Genomic DNA, 20531 nt, shown 5'->3' on the forward strand with positions numbered 1-20531 from the left:
AATAATATCATAAACAATATGATAAACCAAAATTTCATTTGAAATAAAAAAAGGAAATTTATGTCACTCATTTGGGTCAATTTACTTTGACATGAAAATATTATAAATTTTCTTTATAAAATACAAATGGGATAAATCTTATTTTAATAATTTAATTGATTCTGTGGTTAAAATTTTTATTAATGTTCTTTTGATCATTCTTATTAGTAGTGAATTGTAAACATTTACAAACAGTGAATTAAACTACAAATCTAATGTACAATTATAGTAAAAAAAAAAAAATACATTATTTAAATTCAGTGCAAATTTATGTGAATAATATAATAAATAAAAAGTAACTTTATGTTTATTGTTTATATGACTCTTAATAATAGCTCATGTTCTATCAAAAATGTGTTATATGCTAATTTTATGAACTTAAATTTAAAATATAAAAATGATTTATGTGATTCAATGATACAAATATGTAAGCAAAATGGGAGCTACATTAAACATTTTAACAATAATTACAATGAATTATGAACAATAATACTGCAGAATAATGTTATACATTCTTAAATCAATGACAAACATAAAAAAAATGTATAAAATATTTTTAATAAAAAAAATTTACACAATTAATGATCCAAAGTCAATGAATTAATAACATGCATATTTATTAAATGAAAAATCTACCTTATAGACTTATAGGTAACTACGTTATAAAATATTTAATAGTTTTAAACAAATCAGTCTATTGGCTTGTATTATATTGTCGTTATATTATTAAGTAAAATAATAATTAAAAATATATCAAGCAAATTAAATGAAAAATTATTTAATAAATGCAAATTTAAAATAAAAATCTGGAAGTTTTAAAAGTTATCATTTGTGGGAAGACTATTTATAAATAACTTGTAGATTAAAAATTACATATCATAAATAATGATTTATGATTAATAAAAAAATACTCCTAGGTCTTTGGTTTAAGCCCTAAGATAGTTTCAAATTAGTAAAAATATTGAACATGATGTATATTAAAGTATAATAATAAAACAACTCTTAGTCCTTTGTTAATGAACTAAAATGTATTTATTATACTTACAAATATTAAAAATAAATTTAGTAAAGGATTATAAAAGATATTGCTTATTAAAATATATGACTAAGAAAATGTTTAACTTATTATTTTCAAATTTAGCAAACAAAATAAAAACAAATGATTTGTATTATACATAAATAAATAAAAAAATTCTAATTCAATAAAACATTTTATGAGAGAAATTTTTACTGAAATATTTAAATAACTAATCAAATATGTTGAAAATAAAGTTAACATAGAGTTTATATATTAAAATGCAAACTAAATGGTTCAAGTAATAGCATGAATAATTTAAAAAATAAAAAAAAGTTTATAAAATTTATTACCCTGTTTTAAAATGTTTACTATTTAATGGCATTTGTTTCCATTTTAGTAATCATATTCATAAGTTAATTTAAAATAAAAACAGTGAAAGTATTACGAAGATAATTTAAACTTTAGTAAATTCTTGGTAGCCTTCAGCACCAGTAAAAATAACGTCAACCCAAATACGAACAGCTTGCGATGTAGGAGCTAGCAAACAAAATCTACGTTCTTTGGTTTTCACGATAAAAGTTTGCCGAGGGTTAGGAGATTTGCAACTGTTCATATGATCGACATATACTTCTTGAATTGCCTATGAATAAAAATAAAATATTAACTCTTACTTTAATTTTATATAAAACTAAAATATAACTTACTTGAAAATATGTAACAGAACGAAGTTTTTTTTCATTGCGATCTGCATAATATGATAAAGTATGTTTAATACGATCAAACACATACCATCTTTTTTTCCAACTATAACGATGAAATTTAACTGACAATTTACTCAGAAAGCCTCGGCAAGAAAAGCTATTTATTTCAATATGTGAACATGCATCAATTTGATGACCGGCTGATTCAATGTGAGCCTTTAAATCTAATTCACCGTTGCGAATAGGTAAATATCTCGTTAACGGTCTCTATAAAAATAAATAATGAAGACTTAAGTAAAAAGATACGAGATAATATAATAGCAATTCCTACTTTAGTAACATTATCAGATTTATTTCTAAAACATACACTTCCAATAATATCTTCACTAGAAGTAAAGGAGGCATTTGATAATGCATGATTATTGAGATCAGTCTTTTTACTATCTTCTTGCTGTATGGAATTAAACAATTATTTATCAAAATACAAATTAATATTTAATGAGTATATAACAAGGATACCATAAATGCAGAAGACAAAAGGAAATCACCTTATTTACTCTTCTTTTATACACCAGTGCAACTAATTTTGTTATTAACTAATCTCTTGGTTGTAAAATAAGTCATTAAATAATGTAAAACATAAACCTTGAAAATGGCATCACCTTATAATATGGTGATACCACAAATGAAGGTTATTTAATATGATTCATGAAGATTAGACAATTTCTTATAAAAACATTAATAAAAATACATATTCTTTTGCAGTTTTCAGATCTTTTAATTAATAAAATACCAGATATTTCTGGTATAAGAAAACAACAAAATTCAAGGAATTATAAAATGGAAAAAGATAGAAAATCTCATAATAAGCTTGACAATAATTAAAAATAATAAAATGTAGATATTTTACAGTTCTTTTATACACTAAATATACAGACCTTCAAATATATATTTTGGTAAAAAATGAACTAAAATTGATAAAATACCCCCTTTAATACCTATAAAAAGAAGAATACTTAAAAAATAATGCCAAATTTGAATTCAGAAATCTCAAAAACATGCTAGTATACATTTTTTTTTCTACTGAAAAGTAGAAATTCTATCCCATATTAATTTTATCTAGTTAAAATTATGTTTTGGAACACTGTGAGTCCCTAATGTTTAATGCAATTCTTTATAAAGAATCTCCAGTTCATTGATAACCCCATATTCATTCTACTAAATAATTAGTAATGATGAATGTTTACCTCAACAATTAAAGTGTCACTGATATTAATTTGACTAGTAGACATGCTGTCCATACCAGTAACTTCACTATAGTTGCTACAAACACTGAAATATTATAAAAATAAAATATAATTATTCAATACTCAGTAAGACACTAAAAAACATATATTTTTAAATCAAATTATCTACACAAAAATTTAAGAAATTTTACCTGGTTGTAATTAATTCACTGGATTCTTCAATATTACTACAATCTTCACTGGCAACACTATTTAATGAATTATTATTCATATTTCTTTGTTTAATCTGCTCATCTTCCCATTGAGCAATAACTTCATTTTGAGCTTTTTTTTTTAACTCTTTAACTCTCTTCCGAGCTTCTTCAATCACTATACTCCCTATAGAAGAAAATACAAATAAATAAATAAATTTGTTAGACATTTAAGTAATTTTGATATAAAACCTTGTTTCGCTAAATGAATTTGGCGATTTTTTTCAATTTCTTGTAATGAAGCTCGTGTACGTTGGCCTAATAATGCATTATTCAATTCAAATAAAGGAGTATCCAATGTTATTTTAGATATTCTATCTAAATCTTCTTGCGATTGTTTATCTGAAGAAATTTCCAACTCCTAAATTTGTATTCTTGTGATTACATAAGAACAAAAAACATTAATTTTTAAAAAGAAAATCTTACTTCATTAGATGATCTTTTTTTATAAGATTTTTCTAATAACTCCAAGGAACTATTAATGTCATCCAGTCTTTTATGACCCTATAGGTAATTATTTTGTATTATTTTATCACATCAAAAAACTCAAGACAAAAAAAATACCTGTTGGATAAAAAGTAGACAGGAACTTATTTCTACTTGAATGGTATTGCACTCATCAGATGCATTTCTATCAATTTGTTCCAGTTGAGCTCTTAATGATTCTAATCTAGCGATTCGGTCATTATATAAAGATACTGAAACACTATGCTCCCTATGAAGCTCTTCACGTTTAGTCAACCAATCCGCTTCTTCTTCTAAAAGATTAAATTCAATATCTTCAAATAACTAAAACAATACACATAATATAAAATTAAAAAATATATAATAAATATATTCAATTGAAAAATAAAAGATAAACAAATGATTTGATTATTGGAAAAAAATAGTTACTTTTTGTTCTGCTTCTAACAACTCTGATTGTTTTTCTATAGAATCATAAATTTCTCCTCTCAAATCATCATCAGAAATAACTTGCAGTTGATTCTTTAATCTTCAATAGGTTAAAATTTATAAGATAATTTATGAATCAGTTGTCTATAAAATAACTTGAAGTTTTATTACTTGTCTAATACAGATTGATGTTCACCTAATTGTTCTTTACTAAGCGATTGTCGATCTAATTGGTTTTTGGTGCATTGTTCCATTTGTAAATCACATTCTTGAATTGTTTCTCGTATCTTAAACAATTTTTTTTCTTCTAATCGGCTTTCTTCTATTTCAGATTTCAGTTCACCATCTAATAACGCACGTTCCATAATCAACTATAAAAAAAATGTTGAATTTCAATTAAGTAAAATAATAAAATTTTAATAAAAAAATACAAACCTCTCTATTAATTTCTTCTTTTTGAAGATGTAGTTCAACTAATTTCGATTTTAGATTTGATAATTCTACCAAAAGTGTACTTTGCTCATTTTTTAACTGCACAATATCTTTTTTGTTTGACATTTTTGGATCAGCATATAAAGAAGTATACCAATCAGATAAAGGAAATATATTTCGTTGACTCAACAAATTGTTTTTGTCATTAACAAGTTTATTGGTAGACATTTTAAAACTATTAGGTAGTGTATCACACTTATTATCAGAATTTATATGACAGCTATCTTCATTTTTTTTAAGTGAACAACAATCACTATATAGATTATTTGAATAGGTACTTGAGATTGTTGTATTATTTTTTATTTTTTGTGGTTCATTTATAAGGGTTATTAGATTTTTAGAACTTTCCAAAGAAATATCATTGTCATTATCTAATTTTTTACTAAAATTATTAGTTTTTAATATGGAATTTTTCGTATCTGAGTTTACATTAATTTCTCTATTATATCTTCTAGTTCTTTTAATTGTTAAACTTGAAAAGTCATCAGCAGTATCACAATCTCTAAAAAACCAAGATTCGATTATTTTAAATAATCAAGTATAAAATGACAATAGTGATTTTATTAAAATATAAAATATTGTAAAATAATTATTATCCTATATATATATATATATTTATTTATTTGAGACATAGCAGGATCAAGTGATCTATGTATCAAAAAGTGTGGAAGATCAAAAAAATAAAAAATTCTCATAAAAAGCCATTTAACAGCTCAATATTTAGAGGATACTTATTTCTAATAGTTACAAATAACTGATGTTGAATTTCTTTTTTATAGTATTTCCTTAAGTATATTAATTTATTTTAATGTAATAAAATTCATTTTTAAAATTTTGGCATTTAGATTACTTGTTTTTGTCATGTTTCATTAATACTCTTTTTGAAAAATTATCCTTACAGTAGAAAGGACAGAAAAATATACTAAATAAACTTTCTTGTAACAATAAAATAAAAAATATTTAAAAAATTAGTACCTGAAGTATTCTATTGGGGAAGGAATTGTCTTGATTCTGGTTCTAGGGCTACCAGGAATGAACCCATTTTCTAGAAACCCATTGTCACTAAAACTGGAAGGTGACATAGTATTTTCTAAAAAATCTGGATTTTGTTGATGAAATGGTGAGCTACAAATGAAAAAAATGTTTGTGAGAAAATTATTTTAGTTTATATAAATATATATATACATCATACCATGGGCTGACAGGAGAACCATCAGAATTAGAACCAAGTTTTTTATCACGAGGAAGAGACCCATTTGTTTTAATTCTACAAATATATTTTCCATTTAAAAATCAATTTAGAATATTTTACTTTATATCCTAATCAATTTTTTTTTTTAACATTACAAAGTACAAATAATGAACTCATAATCATTAACGTTTTAATCACATTCAATGTAATATCCAAGGAAGATCTCTATTTTAATATTAGCTTAATGAAGGACACCACAAGGAAATTAATAAATTAATTATAATTTGTACTAAGTCTAAAAATTAATAAATAAAACCTGTTCCCAAAAATTGAACTTTTTAGTATTCTTAAATGGAAATCATCTCATAATCATAATCCAAACAAGTGTTTATCAACCAAGGAATCACTACTCCCTTTGAAGTGTTTAATTATCTATTAGGGATCACCAAAATATGGTTTATAGTTGATTTGCATCTATAGTAATAAAGGTACTAAAATATTGAAAATCTAAAAACTTCTGTAAAAAAGTTGAGAAACACTGATCTAGACTAAAAACATAATTTTCTACAAAATACGTCATATTAAATTGATAGTCTCTAAATTGATCACTATTATATATATATCATCAATATAAACTAGGAAAGCCTTATTTTTCTATTATCATCATCAGGAGTTTTTAATTGTGCATTCATTGTAATTTATTTTTAACACTACTGTGTTTGTCTATTGTAAAAAAAAATTTTTTTTTCCATTCTAAAGGATTTCTTAAAACTGAAACTTATTTTTATTTCTGATCAGGTAATAGATTAATTAGGCTAATAATTAAATATTTCCAGTGGTTCAATTTTGATAATACTACTTAAGACAAAGATGTGATTATTATAACAAATTTTTATAAAATTAAATAAATAACTAAAATTTGTTTAAATATTTGAAAATTCGAAAAAAAGAGTAACTCATCCTTGATATCCAATTAAAGATAAAAATATATTAATTATCTAATTTTTATACTTCTTTTTATTCTATTCAAAACTATGACAAACCTATTTTGTTGGGGTTTATTCAATCGTTCATTTTGAACTTGTTTCTCATAATCACTACACATACTTAAAACTTCTTCCAAATTTAATATTTGATTTTGATCAAGTTGATGAATGTTTTCCTTATTGTACTGGTTCTACATAAAGTTAAATTAATGACAATTATTTAAAATTAATAAAATAAGGAATAAATACCTTATTTAGGTGATTAGAAACATTTGTACCAGTAGATGTGTTAGAAAAATTGTCGGCTAAATTTAAAGATTGAGGAGATGCTGTAAGAGGTGAAGATGTATGGAAAGTTGGAGAATCACCAAATATAGAGCCACTGTTTCTTCTGAAACTTTGGACGTACCATGATTTTGGAAGGTAATCTGGGTTTCTATCATAGGAAGGACTAGGAATAGAGATTCGAGGTTTATCAGATGGCGAAGTTGGCGACAATGATGGAGATCCAGATGATGAGTTTTGATGAGATGAGAAAATGGGTAATCCATTAGAGTTGTGTTCTTTCACTGTATTAAGCGATAAAGTTTTAGGTTCATTCCGACTAAGAGTAGAATTTTCTAAGAACAATGGAGGTTTTGACGAAATGACATCCATTACTTATTCAATGACAATCGATAACATCAGAACTTAACACTAAATGGCTGCCTAAATAAACATAAAGAAGTATGCTGAGATAAGAACTCGTAACACATTGTGAGTTAAATAAGAAAAAGTCGTATCAAGACAAAATAGATTCAGTAATCTAATTTTATATTTTATACTAATGAAATAGAAATCCATACGTTAATTCATTACTGAATCATGTTGAATATTCAACACGTCTATTAAAATATAATAATTTTCAAATAATCGTTAAAAACTTTCTCACGTTAGATTCGCAATAGATATCTTAATAGATACTTAACATAATATTCACAATTTATTTTTAAAAACTTGAGTTAGGATAAATGTAATATTTTATTTAAAATATTGTATATATATATATATCTTACTTATCTAAGAACAATAATGAAATAATATAATTATTTTTTTATAATTAAAATTTAGAGCTCAAGTTCTTAAAACAACTTATATGTTAATACGTATTATAAATTATGTGATGGGAGAGTGAATGTATTACTATCAACTAATCACTCCTACAGATATGTCAAATGAACTCGACATTAACAACATTCATTCACTATTGAAATTACGTATGTAATTACTGTTGTTTTTACACGAGTACAATGTTAACATCATTAAAAAAAAATAGAAAACATATGTTTATCATGTCAATTGTAAATAAAGATATTAAAATTTAATTTTATTAGCATTTGTGAAGAAAATATACTGCATCATTAGCATTTAACTGAATGTTGTAATCGTTAGAATATAATCAGAAATCGATTCAAATCAAGTGGGAGGAGGTTGTGACGCTTGAATTACTTTCTGTTGTCTGGTTAATTTCAAAGATAGCTTCCGGTATTAAGATCGATACAACTTAAAGATATGATGTCTGTATAATTATCAATAAAACTCCAACTCAGTATGTAGGAGGAAAACTATTCCCACTATTGCATAATGTTACGATTTAATGCTTGCAAACAATTATCAATAGCGTAACTATTATAATAATTAATTAACAGATATATTTGGTAAAACATTGAAAATAATTAAGAAAAAACTTTTTACATTAAGTGAAAATAATATAAATTCAACAAAAAAATTACAATATTTTATATGTCTGATGTTTTATACCAAATATAAAATTAATTAATGTATTAACTATCAGTTGTTGAGTTTTTTAATGTTTAATTATTTCAAAAAGGTAGAATAGAAAAATTCTTTACTAATTACATTCATGAGAATTACAACTTATCGATACTTCGTAACTTATTCCGTAATTGAACACATCAATTTATGTTTAAAAATAGTAACTATTTAACAAATAATATGAAAATGTCTTTTTTAAGTGCATTATTTTAGCATCCCCATCATTTGAATAATGAAAATTATTCATTCTTAAGCAATAGTGAAAAATTATAGCATTCTGAAAAGTTGAACAGTCTAAATTATATCTCTGACGAGCAACAGTTTTAGGTAAATGGTAAAAAGAAAACAACATGCCTAATCTTATTATGTCATTTAGATACTAGACACCTTTTAAGTATTAACAATAGTCAATAATACTTAAATGTAGTTAGTCTTTCGCCAGAATGATTACAAATTTACTTTTAAACATTTTTGCTGTCAACAAAAATGTATAATTTAATATTTAATTGTTATGTCGTAAAAATATGCTTTTGCTCTTCGTTAGACGTCACTAACAATTGTATTTTGTAAAGCCAAGAGACGAATAAATAGTTAACCGTTAAAAAGAAATGATCAGTTTTTATAATTGTGCTATATTGAAGTTTAAATAATAGAAACATATGTTATACAATGCACGTGTGTTTACTAAATTATAACATTAAAGAAATTATGTTTTATTGCTGCAAGATAATAGACCGTTATCATTATTAATTTATCGGAGGTCAAATCTATTAGTTAAAAAAGTAAAAAATTCAATTAGTTTTATGTATTTTAACTTAAATTGAAATATAATAAAACTTTTTATTGAAAATGGGTTGATTTTTAGATTAAAGTATTAAGAAACCCAAGGCAATACTTGTAAGGTGTTAAAGAAAAAATATCTTAAGAAAAATTCAATTGAGTTCGTTTGTTTAGCTTATCTCCCCAAAAAAATGTAATTCATTCTGTTAACTATTGTTTTTTTATAGCTAAATAACTTACTTTCTACTTAGTACACATAATGTATTATCAAATTACAATTTATGCTAATTAATGCAAGTTTAAAGAAAGACACCCGAATTATAACTGCAATAATAATGTATATATAAAAATAATTCTTTGTAGATAAAATGTATTAATAATGATTTTACTAAATTTTTTTTTCTTAGAAGTCAATTCATATTTCTATGACGCGAATAAAAAATGCAAGAATGCAATTTTATAAAACGAATTTAATACAACCAATTATAAGATTAAGGCAAAAAAGTGTTTACAATGTAATCTTAAGAATAAATGTCTAATATGCTAATTTCGTCAAAAAAATGTATAATGAAAACTATAAATGACGGATCTCATAATTTGGTTTCATAATAATAATACATCTATATATTTTATACATGTTTTCAATGCAATCACATTTTCGATTTCTCCATTAATATTATTACTTCACTTATAATAAAACAACCCTGTCTAGCTCAGAAATAGTTCTAGATAGTTCGTGCAGTATGAAATAGAAATAATTATAAGAACGTCTTTATTAGAACATATAGATCATTTATTATTTTATATTGCTCGTTATTAGGTCATCAGCATAAATTAAAACAATTAACAGTGTTTTTAATTAGGAACCATAAAATGACCCCTCTTATAATAAGTGTATATATAATTGTATTCACATTTAACCGCTGCAGTCTCCGGTATCTCAAACAACTTGCAAACGGTTGACCCTACAGCAGTTAAGTTTTTATTATTGTTGCGACGTTTTTTTTTACGTTTTTAATTTATTTGTTTTGAACAACATTACACAAAATGAAATAGAAATTATCCGGCGGTAATATAATACGTAACTACTTAATATGAAATAGTTAACAATGTTTTTCAAATTTTTCAATAGACCTAGAGTTTAATTTAACTGGTCTTTCTTATATTCATTGCATAGTTATTTAAATAAACTGGAGGCGTTGAAACTTAAAAAAGTTATTTCTATGACAGTGTGTAATCAATTTATTTAACTTAAATAGTAATTTTGGCCAAAACATGTTGTGGCAACGACGTCCGAAAAAACAAGAATACTCTTATTAATAAGTAATAACAACCAATAATAAAGTGTCATAAATTGTGCTTTATCTAATGTAAACAGATTAATATAAATATTCAGCAAGATGCATGTCATTTTGAGATTGTTTTATCTGAACACGTTTTTAAGAGATAAAAACAAAAGCTCGAAAGAAACACTATATTTCTACTATTTTATTACCTATTGCCCATTTGTCCTCTAGCCAAAACTATATGCAATTAAGGAGACTAAGAGCCTCATTTTAACTTAATGGTAACTGCTGCTAAGACGGTTAAAAATCACAACAACACGTTTTAAGAAAGAAAAAATTATGAAAATTCTTATAAATAAACGTTGATTATCATCATTAATATTAATAATGAGATCATAGATATTATAACGATAAATACTTCAAGGAACTTGGGCGTTAAAAATATAGAAAATGATGTGTCATAAAACGTGATTTGTTATGAATAAGTTTAAATAAAATCTATCAGAATAATTAAAAAACCCACGTAAAAGTTACAATCATTTTAGCTGTAAGTTTAAAAAGAATATATACATAATACAAATAACTCAAAGATGAAACGTAGGGGATAATAAAAACGAACATTTTGTTAATTTATAATTAGTTGTAATTTTTTGTGAAAAATAATTTTTTTATAGTTTTTATCTCTACACCAAATAGTCAGTACGATTGCGGTATCTTGAATATTTTTATACATGATTAATAATTCATTATTTATTTTGTACGCACAAACAAAAACTAGAAAAAACTATACAGTATTGCCGAAAACGGCACAATAGGGACCTAGCACAGAAGAAACCATTATTGATTGAAATTTGATAATGATTAATAAACGTTCGATTAATCTAATCTATGTATTTAAAACACCAAATAATTCATCATTAGCCTTAAGGAACTTTTTAAACTATTTACTTGTTTTAAACAGATTAACAATATAAATATATATTTTTAACAACCATATAATTTGCCTATAGAAGATAAAGCGTCGGGCCAATTTTTTTTATTTAATTGTAATATATAACATAAACTTAAATTTAAAATATGTTTAAAAAACGCAACATTTCAAATTTTTAAAAAGTTATTAGAAATTGTAAGTGAAAAAAATTTCATTAATTTTTTTGAAGATTTTTTTCTATTTACAAGAAATAAATCAGTTTTATTTCGAGGGAAATATCTTCAATTAGACACTATCAGTGATTTTTGATGTGTTAAGTAAAAACTAGTTTAGTGAGAGCATATAAAAGTGATGATAAACACAAAAAAAAATTATAATAATAATAAATAAGCACATCATAGTAAAAATAATACTTTTACAACTTTGTTTTGAAATTTAAGTACACAAATTTAATAAAACACATCTATAAAATATTTATAAGAAATTAGTTAAAAGGTGAACAAAGACTAACTTCTAATTTTCAGATGATGTAATGCGTTTATTAACAATTAGGTGAAAATTAGTTAGTTTCATTTACAATACAAGGGACTGTACTATTAAACATTCTTAGTTATAATCTGTAAACAAATAATAAGAAATTCAAATTTTTCTTAAAATTTGAACTATTTCATATTGTATTATTTCACGGTTTTTACCCATATCTTTTTAGCAATTGATTTCATTCTATTTTAACTCTTAAAATATTTATTTTATAATAAATTATAAAAGTTATTTGTTTTAAATCATATAATTCTTTTCAAAATATACAAACACTTTAAATAATATTCCAAAAAACCTGTCTTTTTTAACCTGCATCAAATTAAAGCTAATAAAATGTATTTTTAGATGAAAAACTATCGGAAATTTCGATTTCTAAGAGTTATCAAATATTATAGCCAAAAATTACACAATTTTCAATAAAAATAGCCAATTTTGTAATATTTTGCATAGTAACGGAATACTTATATCATTCTAAATCATTTTAAATTAAAGCTTGTTTAATTTAATATATGATCAAAACAATATTTTGTATATCAACTGAACATCTACACTAAAAACTAAATAAAAATATAGCTTATTTATAGTAATACATGATTTTAAAAAGGCACTCTAACATGCCTTCTATGGGTAATTGGCAATTTAAATCGAAAATCATACAATTTTTAGTGGATGTGTTAAATTCTTTTTTATATTTGTATCAAATACACATAAAAGCATTTTACAATAATAATTTTAATCACAACTGACACCAAACATAATAATCTACAAAATGTTTTTACATCACTATGCTGGATTTCTACAATAATTTACTTCATACTTTATTATTTTTATTACTTTATTCCAAGTTTTAATTTTTCAAATAGTTAATTAAATTTTAAAATAAAATGTTAAAAAATATAAATATATGAACCACTTTAAAATAAAGTAAGCTATTTTTTTCGTTTTATCATAGATAAATCTATTTATATGCCTAAACTTAAAAATAATAATAATCAAAGCTTCACTAGAACAGATAAAAAATTAATAAAGTATAAAGGATATCTGAAAGTTAACAATAAAATGTTAATATGAAATTACTTTTCATATTTAAAAAAATATTATTTTAGGTAATTTAATTAATTTAATGTTGAAAATTGGAGTCTCATTAAAATCAAAAAGATGGTCATTGACATTATAGTTAATACCTATAGAATAGGTATTTTAATTTCCCACGCTTTAATAATTATTAATCAAAAAATCAAAATGTACTTTGGAATGAACTAGCTAATGAATAAAATATTAAAAACTATTACAAATACATGAACAATGTTCTAATACTTTCAATTTTTTTCTCTTAGATAAAAATATAATAGTTAAAAACAATAAATTATCATTTAATGAAAAACAAACTAATTTTACAAAAATTAATCTCAATTTTATGATTTAAAATTTTTAATTTTACTCAATAAATACATCATATTAAAACACTCTTATTTAGTGTACTATAGAAAATATTGAAGGACTATAGTTAAATATCATTATTATAACAACACATGATTTTACAAACACAATAACGATCTTTAAAAAATTTAAAAAAAGTATTGGTAGTTTAAGTAAACCTGCAACAAATATTTTTGACACCATTCGTATAGAGCATATAATTAATAAATTTAATCTATTGTATTAATATTATTATATTAATACAATATCTATTGTATTTAAAAGCAATTAATGATAAATGGAGCAACATGAAGCCTAGCAATATATTTGTTTTTTTTATTAAAAATTCATATTTAATATCTCCTCAAAGTTACACAGTCAAAGAAATAGAAAAACTTATAAATACTTATTATATGTAACAGGATGAAATCTCAGTACCTTTACACAAAGACTCAACCTATTGAACTAAATTAATAAAATATTTTGGCAAAGTTAGCTGTATAATACAGATAACTAGAACAAAAATACAATTAAATAATGTATACTAATAATTTTTTACATTTGTGGCTTGATATTTAAAAATAAGCAAACAATTTAATCAAGGTTATGAATATACTAGCAAGGAAACTTAATTCAGTTAAACATTTATGTAAGAATAAAATATTTTATCTAAAAATAGATAATTCTAAAAAACAAAACTAGCACTCAAATAATTCAATAATTTTATTCAATATACTAAATGAATGTCTTAAAAAAACAAGATATTACAAATGTACACAATTTTTTTTCTTTTTGAAGATTTTTTCCATAATTAATGATTGATTACACGACATGAATTTTAATATCCTAAAACTCGACTCTTAGACTTATGCCGACGCTTTAACAGTCTTAATAAATACTATAATCATCAAATGTCTATTTTTTTGATCCTAATTAAATCATAAGCAAAATATGAATCAAAATTTACTAAAAAATAACCCTGCTTTTATACAATATACTAAAAATAATAATTAACATTATCCTATATTATTCTATAATAAATTAATTTATTTTTTAGTTAAAATAAACTAATGACAAGTTAATATAGAATTATTAAACTTAAAAAAAAATACTAGAAAAAATATTCTTAATAACCATAAATATGAAACTATCAAGCTTAAATAAACTTGATAGTTTTGTTATATTATTTTGAAATGTAAATCTATTTGCGAGAACAAAAACACTATGGAATAAAAATAAACAAAGATTACAAATAAAACAAGAGTAATAAAAAATGACTCATTAAATGAGTCATTCGTGTTGTGTTATTTGAATGATAACTATAAATCTAATTCAATAAAATAAACGATGGAATTGATTAGATTTTATTATAAATATGTACCATAAAAGATAACAGCACATTATCAAAAAAACATATAGCCCTAACATCTTACCATATAACGTTCAAAAATGATTAACTAGGTTAATATAAAATAACTTAAAAATTTTTTATAAATATAAATAAAATTATAATAAAAATTAAGAGATCTTATTTTTATCATCAGTTTTTTAATTTTATGCTCAGGTGGGCATTTCTTTAAGTCTGAATTAAAAAAAAATACGAAATATATCATGATGATAGCTAGACACCAAATTTAAGTTACCAAAGTAAAAATTTACCTAAGCAAATGAACATTTTAAATAGCTAACTTACCAAATATGATGAAATGATTCCTCTAAATGAGTACCTACAAACCTTCAATTTCTTCAAATAAATTTAGAGTCTAGGTAATATTCATTTTGATCATCAAGATAATTCAAATAAAAACCCAATCATAGCATTATCATCTTTATATGTTAGTATTTTCATACAACTGTTTCAATACTTTTATTTATAAACAATTTTTCGGCTGAATCAAGAAACTACTAGATGTAGAAAAATCATCAGGGAGTTAGTATTAAAGTAATACGAGCAGATATCATTGCGGCATTTCACAAACGTACACAAATGCGCGGCGGCGGCGGCGGCGGCAAAACAATAGATTCGATACGGCGACTTAAATAACAAGCGAGTGATGAGCAACGGTGACTGCGGCAACGTTTTTTGATTCAACTGCGGCAAACGTCGTACTACGTGGATCCCACGCGACTCTGAACACCGGTCTCGGATGGCTGAGGTCTGTCGTGGTGTGGTCGCCGCCTGCCTGCTTGCCGCCGTCGACAACAACACCGGTAATTCCCCCACCACTTTTTCAATAACAATGATACTTGGCGGTTGTTGCTAATGTCTATTGCTCTTCTCGACTCGACAAAATGTTTTTAAATAATGTCAAGCATGCTGTCAAATGCCACCTATCCACATTTAACCATATACCACGTGTGTTTACTTAAATAATAAAAATTATCTTCTATTAATACGTAAAGGTATTATTTTATATTAATGATCGTCTGTAATTTAATATTACGTGTTCCAGTAACTACCAAAAGCTATTCTTCCTAATCCTCAAAATTCGAATATATTAAAATTGTTTCTTTTTTTTTTTAATTTAATAAAAATAATAAAGATACGATCGAGAAAAATTATCAAGAGATGATCATCTCATCAAATCTAAATCTTATCTCGATACAAATTTTTACATAGATATTGAACATCATATTAAACTTCAACGAGTTTAACATTAACAATAGCTTGTTGCAAGTTAAATAGCTAACATTTCGGAAGTGCAAATTTAAAAAAAGAATCCGAGGTTATTTTTAACGCTTCATACAGAAAATCTTGCTAATATCAAACTCATTCACTAAAAAAGTGTTAATATCCGAATTGTTATACTCTTGATTGAAAATATGATTTCTCTATAATACTCTTTTATGATTTGATATTATTTAAATAAACTGTTTTCATTTCAACAGAGAGACAATATTTTTTAATGATGATATATACATAAAGTGTAAAGTACATATAATGAATTTGACGTTTAAATTTTGCAATAAAAATAAATTGTTGAAGAAAATCCATGTTTTCAATTCATACTTCCTATTAACTGTAACTAATTATGTACGTATATTATTATTTAAAATATACTAACAGTAATATGTGACTATTTTCTTTGGACAGATAGTATTTATTATTTTGTATAAAAGTTTTAATATTCTTAACACATTGCATTAGAAGACTCCCTAAAAATTCTAATGATAAATGGTTTTCATTATGAAGCATACTGCAAAATGCTAATTGAAAATACTAATTGTCCCTATTCTTGTAAAACATTAAAATTCATGTTAACAAAAAAATTTAATAATAATACTTATTTGAATAGGTTTGTCTTATACTTGTCTAATATTTTATAAATCTGACAAACACGCATCACACTAACCATATTATGCTATAGAATCACTAAGTATATACATACATATTAGGCATAGGACAAAAATAGAAAAAAGAAGAAAGTAGTTAACGGACGCGAGGTGTAGGCATAATGTGCTGTTTATGGATCTGTTGCCATTAAAAAATCTTATCCGGTGTCCCTAAAACCGTATCCAAATACTCGCGCCTATCCTTGATTCCAATTCGTACTGAAAGACTAATTCTATACCTACGGTCATATTGAAAAGAGTAACAAAATTTTTTTAATAATCGTGATTTCTATCTGATACCTACACTACTGTAGGCCAAACCCGAATAATAACATCAACCGGAGATAAAGAACAGGTGTAATTTTGAACATAAACGTAGGTTTATTAAGCCCACACAAATGGGTTTCGCACATAGCATCTCATACAGTGTTATGTAAGTATTTAGTGTCACGCATAACTACAGGTACTTATGGACATTACGTCCAAACTAAGAGAGTATAATAATTCAATATTATTCTCTTAAAAGACAAGTAGAAGCTTTTGAAAACTATTGGAAAGCAGCGGATAGAACATTTTTAGTTTCCAACAAAAATTACACAAAAAACTGTAATCTTATCTAAATTTTTTACAAAGCTATTATTGCTTTCAGTAGCGTGCTCTGGATTTCGTCAAAGGAATTTTCCTCTTTCTGAAGGCCTATTTTTGATTCGTCCGTTTGATAAACGTAAACATTTATCAAACGGAGCTATTGTTCTATGAGGTTACGGTCAAAATTTTACTGTTCGATAAACGTTTACCTTTCACAATTGGTTTCAATTTATTATAATAATATAAATAAATTTGTTGAATTTTAAATTCATACAATTTGATTTTTAATCTTATTTTATGAATTTAAAGAATGCGTCTTTAAATGCATTCTATATTTAATAAATAGATGTTTTACATGTAATAAATATTCATTTATTGCATAAAATAAAGAAATATATATTGTTATACGTATATAATATATATATATATATATATATATATATATATTCTGTTGGTATTAAAAATATAATTTGCGTTAATTATTAAATGTATAATTCTTCAAAGAGGTACGTTGTATTAGACCACGGATTTTGTGCGAGAGGCCCATGATCTCAAGTATAAATTTAATATTTTACAATATAAAAAATAAAAACTAATTCTTTTAAATATAATAACCATACATACCTAACAATTTTTATTAATAAAATTTAATAATTAACTAGTGGTTGAAATTGTTTAGAAATTGTATGTTATATATAGATATGTATATTATTTAACTAAAAATATTTGTTTGTAGGTTTCAAACATATTTTTAAATTATTTTATATTTTGCATAACAACATAATTATAAAAATATCTTATTATATAATAGAACAAGGAAAAAAATGCTTTTCTGAAAAAATTACTTAGCGTGCACGGATTTTAAAATGTTTTTTTTCAACGAAAGTGCTTGGTCACCAGACTCCGGGAAAATTATTGGCGAAGGTCGGAAAATTTTTGCCGTTCGCCAGTGAGCGTTTTAAAATTTTGACAGTTTTCGAGAAAAATGGTCACTGACGCCATCGTTTTACGACTTAAGGTTTAAATTTTCACCAGATCCGGCCATTGAATTTCCTGAGATATGATAAAAAATCGATTCAATCCATTCTATTTTCATCATTTTATGAGCTTTTTTTTTTTTTAATTCACGTACATGGTATTAATATGGACATTGACTCATTTCTGTGCATACGTTTATTCTGAACCTTAATTTGTGTAATACATATTTTTATTAGGACACTATTTTTCGCATATCACTATATTTTATATATTATTAAGGAATGTTATATATAAATTTCAAAATTGTTATAATTACATAAGTTTGCACATTCATTACCAGAACAGTACATTATTAATAATCTTATTTTTCTCATTTATGATGTATGACTATCAGTTTATCGTTTAAATTGGAATCCAATCGGAACAAATGCATTTTACCACCCCATCGAGTATTTTCAATTTTTTTTTTTTTAAACATGTATTTTTCAATGCATTTTTGTGTATACCAGGGGTGTATTTAAGAGGGCTATGGGTCCCCTTCGAACCAGCGCTATCAATATTTTTTGAGGCAACTTCTAAGATATAAGGACCTAATGTCCTTTTTATTTATCATTACTTTGATTTTTAGCAAAAAATTCTATAGCATGTTTAACAAAGTAAAAATATATTAAATACCCTCCTAAAATAATTTCTGAATACGCCTATTTAGAATACCTCATTAACAAACGTCAACCTTATACCCAATAAATTTCACTATATTCTCTTTTTGAATTTTCCTGATTTTAATAATTACATTTTTAATATATTTTTGTTACACTGATTCTGATTTAATATTTTTTCTGCAAAACACTTATCGTGCCCGTCGTTGTCTGGTACTCCTACCGGAATCAATGGCCTACTTATGACGACGGTCCGAAGAGGCTAACACACTGAAGGCGCATTAGGCTCGTAGGGTCTGGTGTCTGGGGCGGAGCCTAGTTTTTTTAAATACATGTATTTTTATGTCCCTAAGCCAAAATTTAGCTCCCCTATTTCTTCCGAGTATACCTACTTTTACGAATATTTGATCTGTTTAATAAATTAAAATAATTAATTATGATGTTAATTTAAAATTATATTTTAGTTAAATATTTTACCTAAAAGGTAAGTATAAGGGTCAAACCTTTCTATTGTTATAAATAACCTGCCCGTTCAATATTTCATACGTTCCGAACGTATTCATGAACGACGTTCGTCATATAAACCTATATAAAATAAAATCTGAACATATTCGTTCGTGAACGGACGGTTTAAAAATAGACCCGCTGGATTTTTTGCTGTCTTCTTCTTTAAAATGATTTCTTATTTAAAGAACGCCATTTTTGTATAATTGCATTCAATAAACTACAAAGTAGATTATTAGTTGGGGAATATTTATGTGCGGTACTTTTCTGTAAAGTAAACAAATGTCCCGCTTTTTACCCAACTACTGTTATTTATTGAGTCAATAGTGTGATGAAGTACCAGTTCATGTATTATCATCATAGGCGCAATTTCAACAACATTTTTGAAGGATTTTATTATATGTAACATCTAATTTTATAAAAAACGGGTTTCTATTGTTCTCGTTGTTACAAACAATGAGTTTCCTGACTTACTGAACACTCTGTATAGTTATGTATGTAGTTTTTTTTAATTTTAAAAGGGATAAGCCCTTTATCCAATTCAAATTGTTCCTATGTTTATCATAGAAATTAAACAAGTTATTTATATATATCATCTATTAATAGTAAGCATCATAGTGAGTTATATTAACCTAAACGCTTACCTACTTGATCTTATTAACAAAATACAGTTCGAGGAAAGTGAGGTTAAAATCCTAATTAACTTGTTAATGAAGTCATTGATGGTTAGTTTTACATTCGATGCGAACCTGAGAAGGTATTAATTTTGCTATGATGCTTATCATACACAACTCACTTATTCTATTTAGCTATTAAATTATTTGGTTATACATTAAAAATTAAAATTAAGTTTTTTTGTATAACTGAGATAATAAGCA

General features: G+C 24.7%; 1 protein-coding gene across 1 annotated transcript; it reads right to left on the bottom strand.

Moving 5' to 3' along the window:
- Positions 1 to 1240: 1240 nt before the first annotated feature.
- LOC126898489 (pleckstrin homology-like domain family B member 1) lies at positions 1241 to 15761 on the bottom strand. Its single transcript, XM_050672553.1, has 16 exons — positions 15285 to 15761; positions 7070 to 7528; positions 6878 to 7011; positions 5835 to 5909; positions 5618 to 5767; positions 4586 to 5144; positions 4322 to 4521; positions 4151 to 4250; positions 3821 to 4045; positions 3683 to 3760; positions 3449 to 3617; positions 3197 to 3383; positions 3006 to 3090; positions 2090 to 2209; positions 1762 to 2025; positions 1241 to 1697 (listed from the first exon to the last, which is right to left on the bottom strand). The coding sequence occupies exons 2-16, from the start codon at positions 7475 to 7477 to the stop codon at positions 1512 to 1514; spliced, it is 2940 nt and encodes a 979-aa protein (XP_050528510.1). The 5' UTR covers positions 7478 to 7528; positions 15285 to 15761; the 3' UTR covers positions 1241 to 1511.
- Between the last annotated feature and the right edge of the window lie 4770 nt (positions 15762 to 20531).

The sequence above is a fragment of the Daktulosphaira vitifoliae genome, unplaced genomic scaffold (genome assembly GCF_025091365.1).
Source record: "Daktulosphaira vitifoliae isolate Bord-2020 unplaced genomic scaffold, ASM2509136v1 Scaffold_2, whole genome shotgun sequence".
In the NCBI taxonomy this organism is placed as follows: domain Eukaryota; kingdom Metazoa; phylum Arthropoda; class Insecta; order Hemiptera; family Phylloxeridae; genus Daktulosphaira; species Daktulosphaira vitifoliae.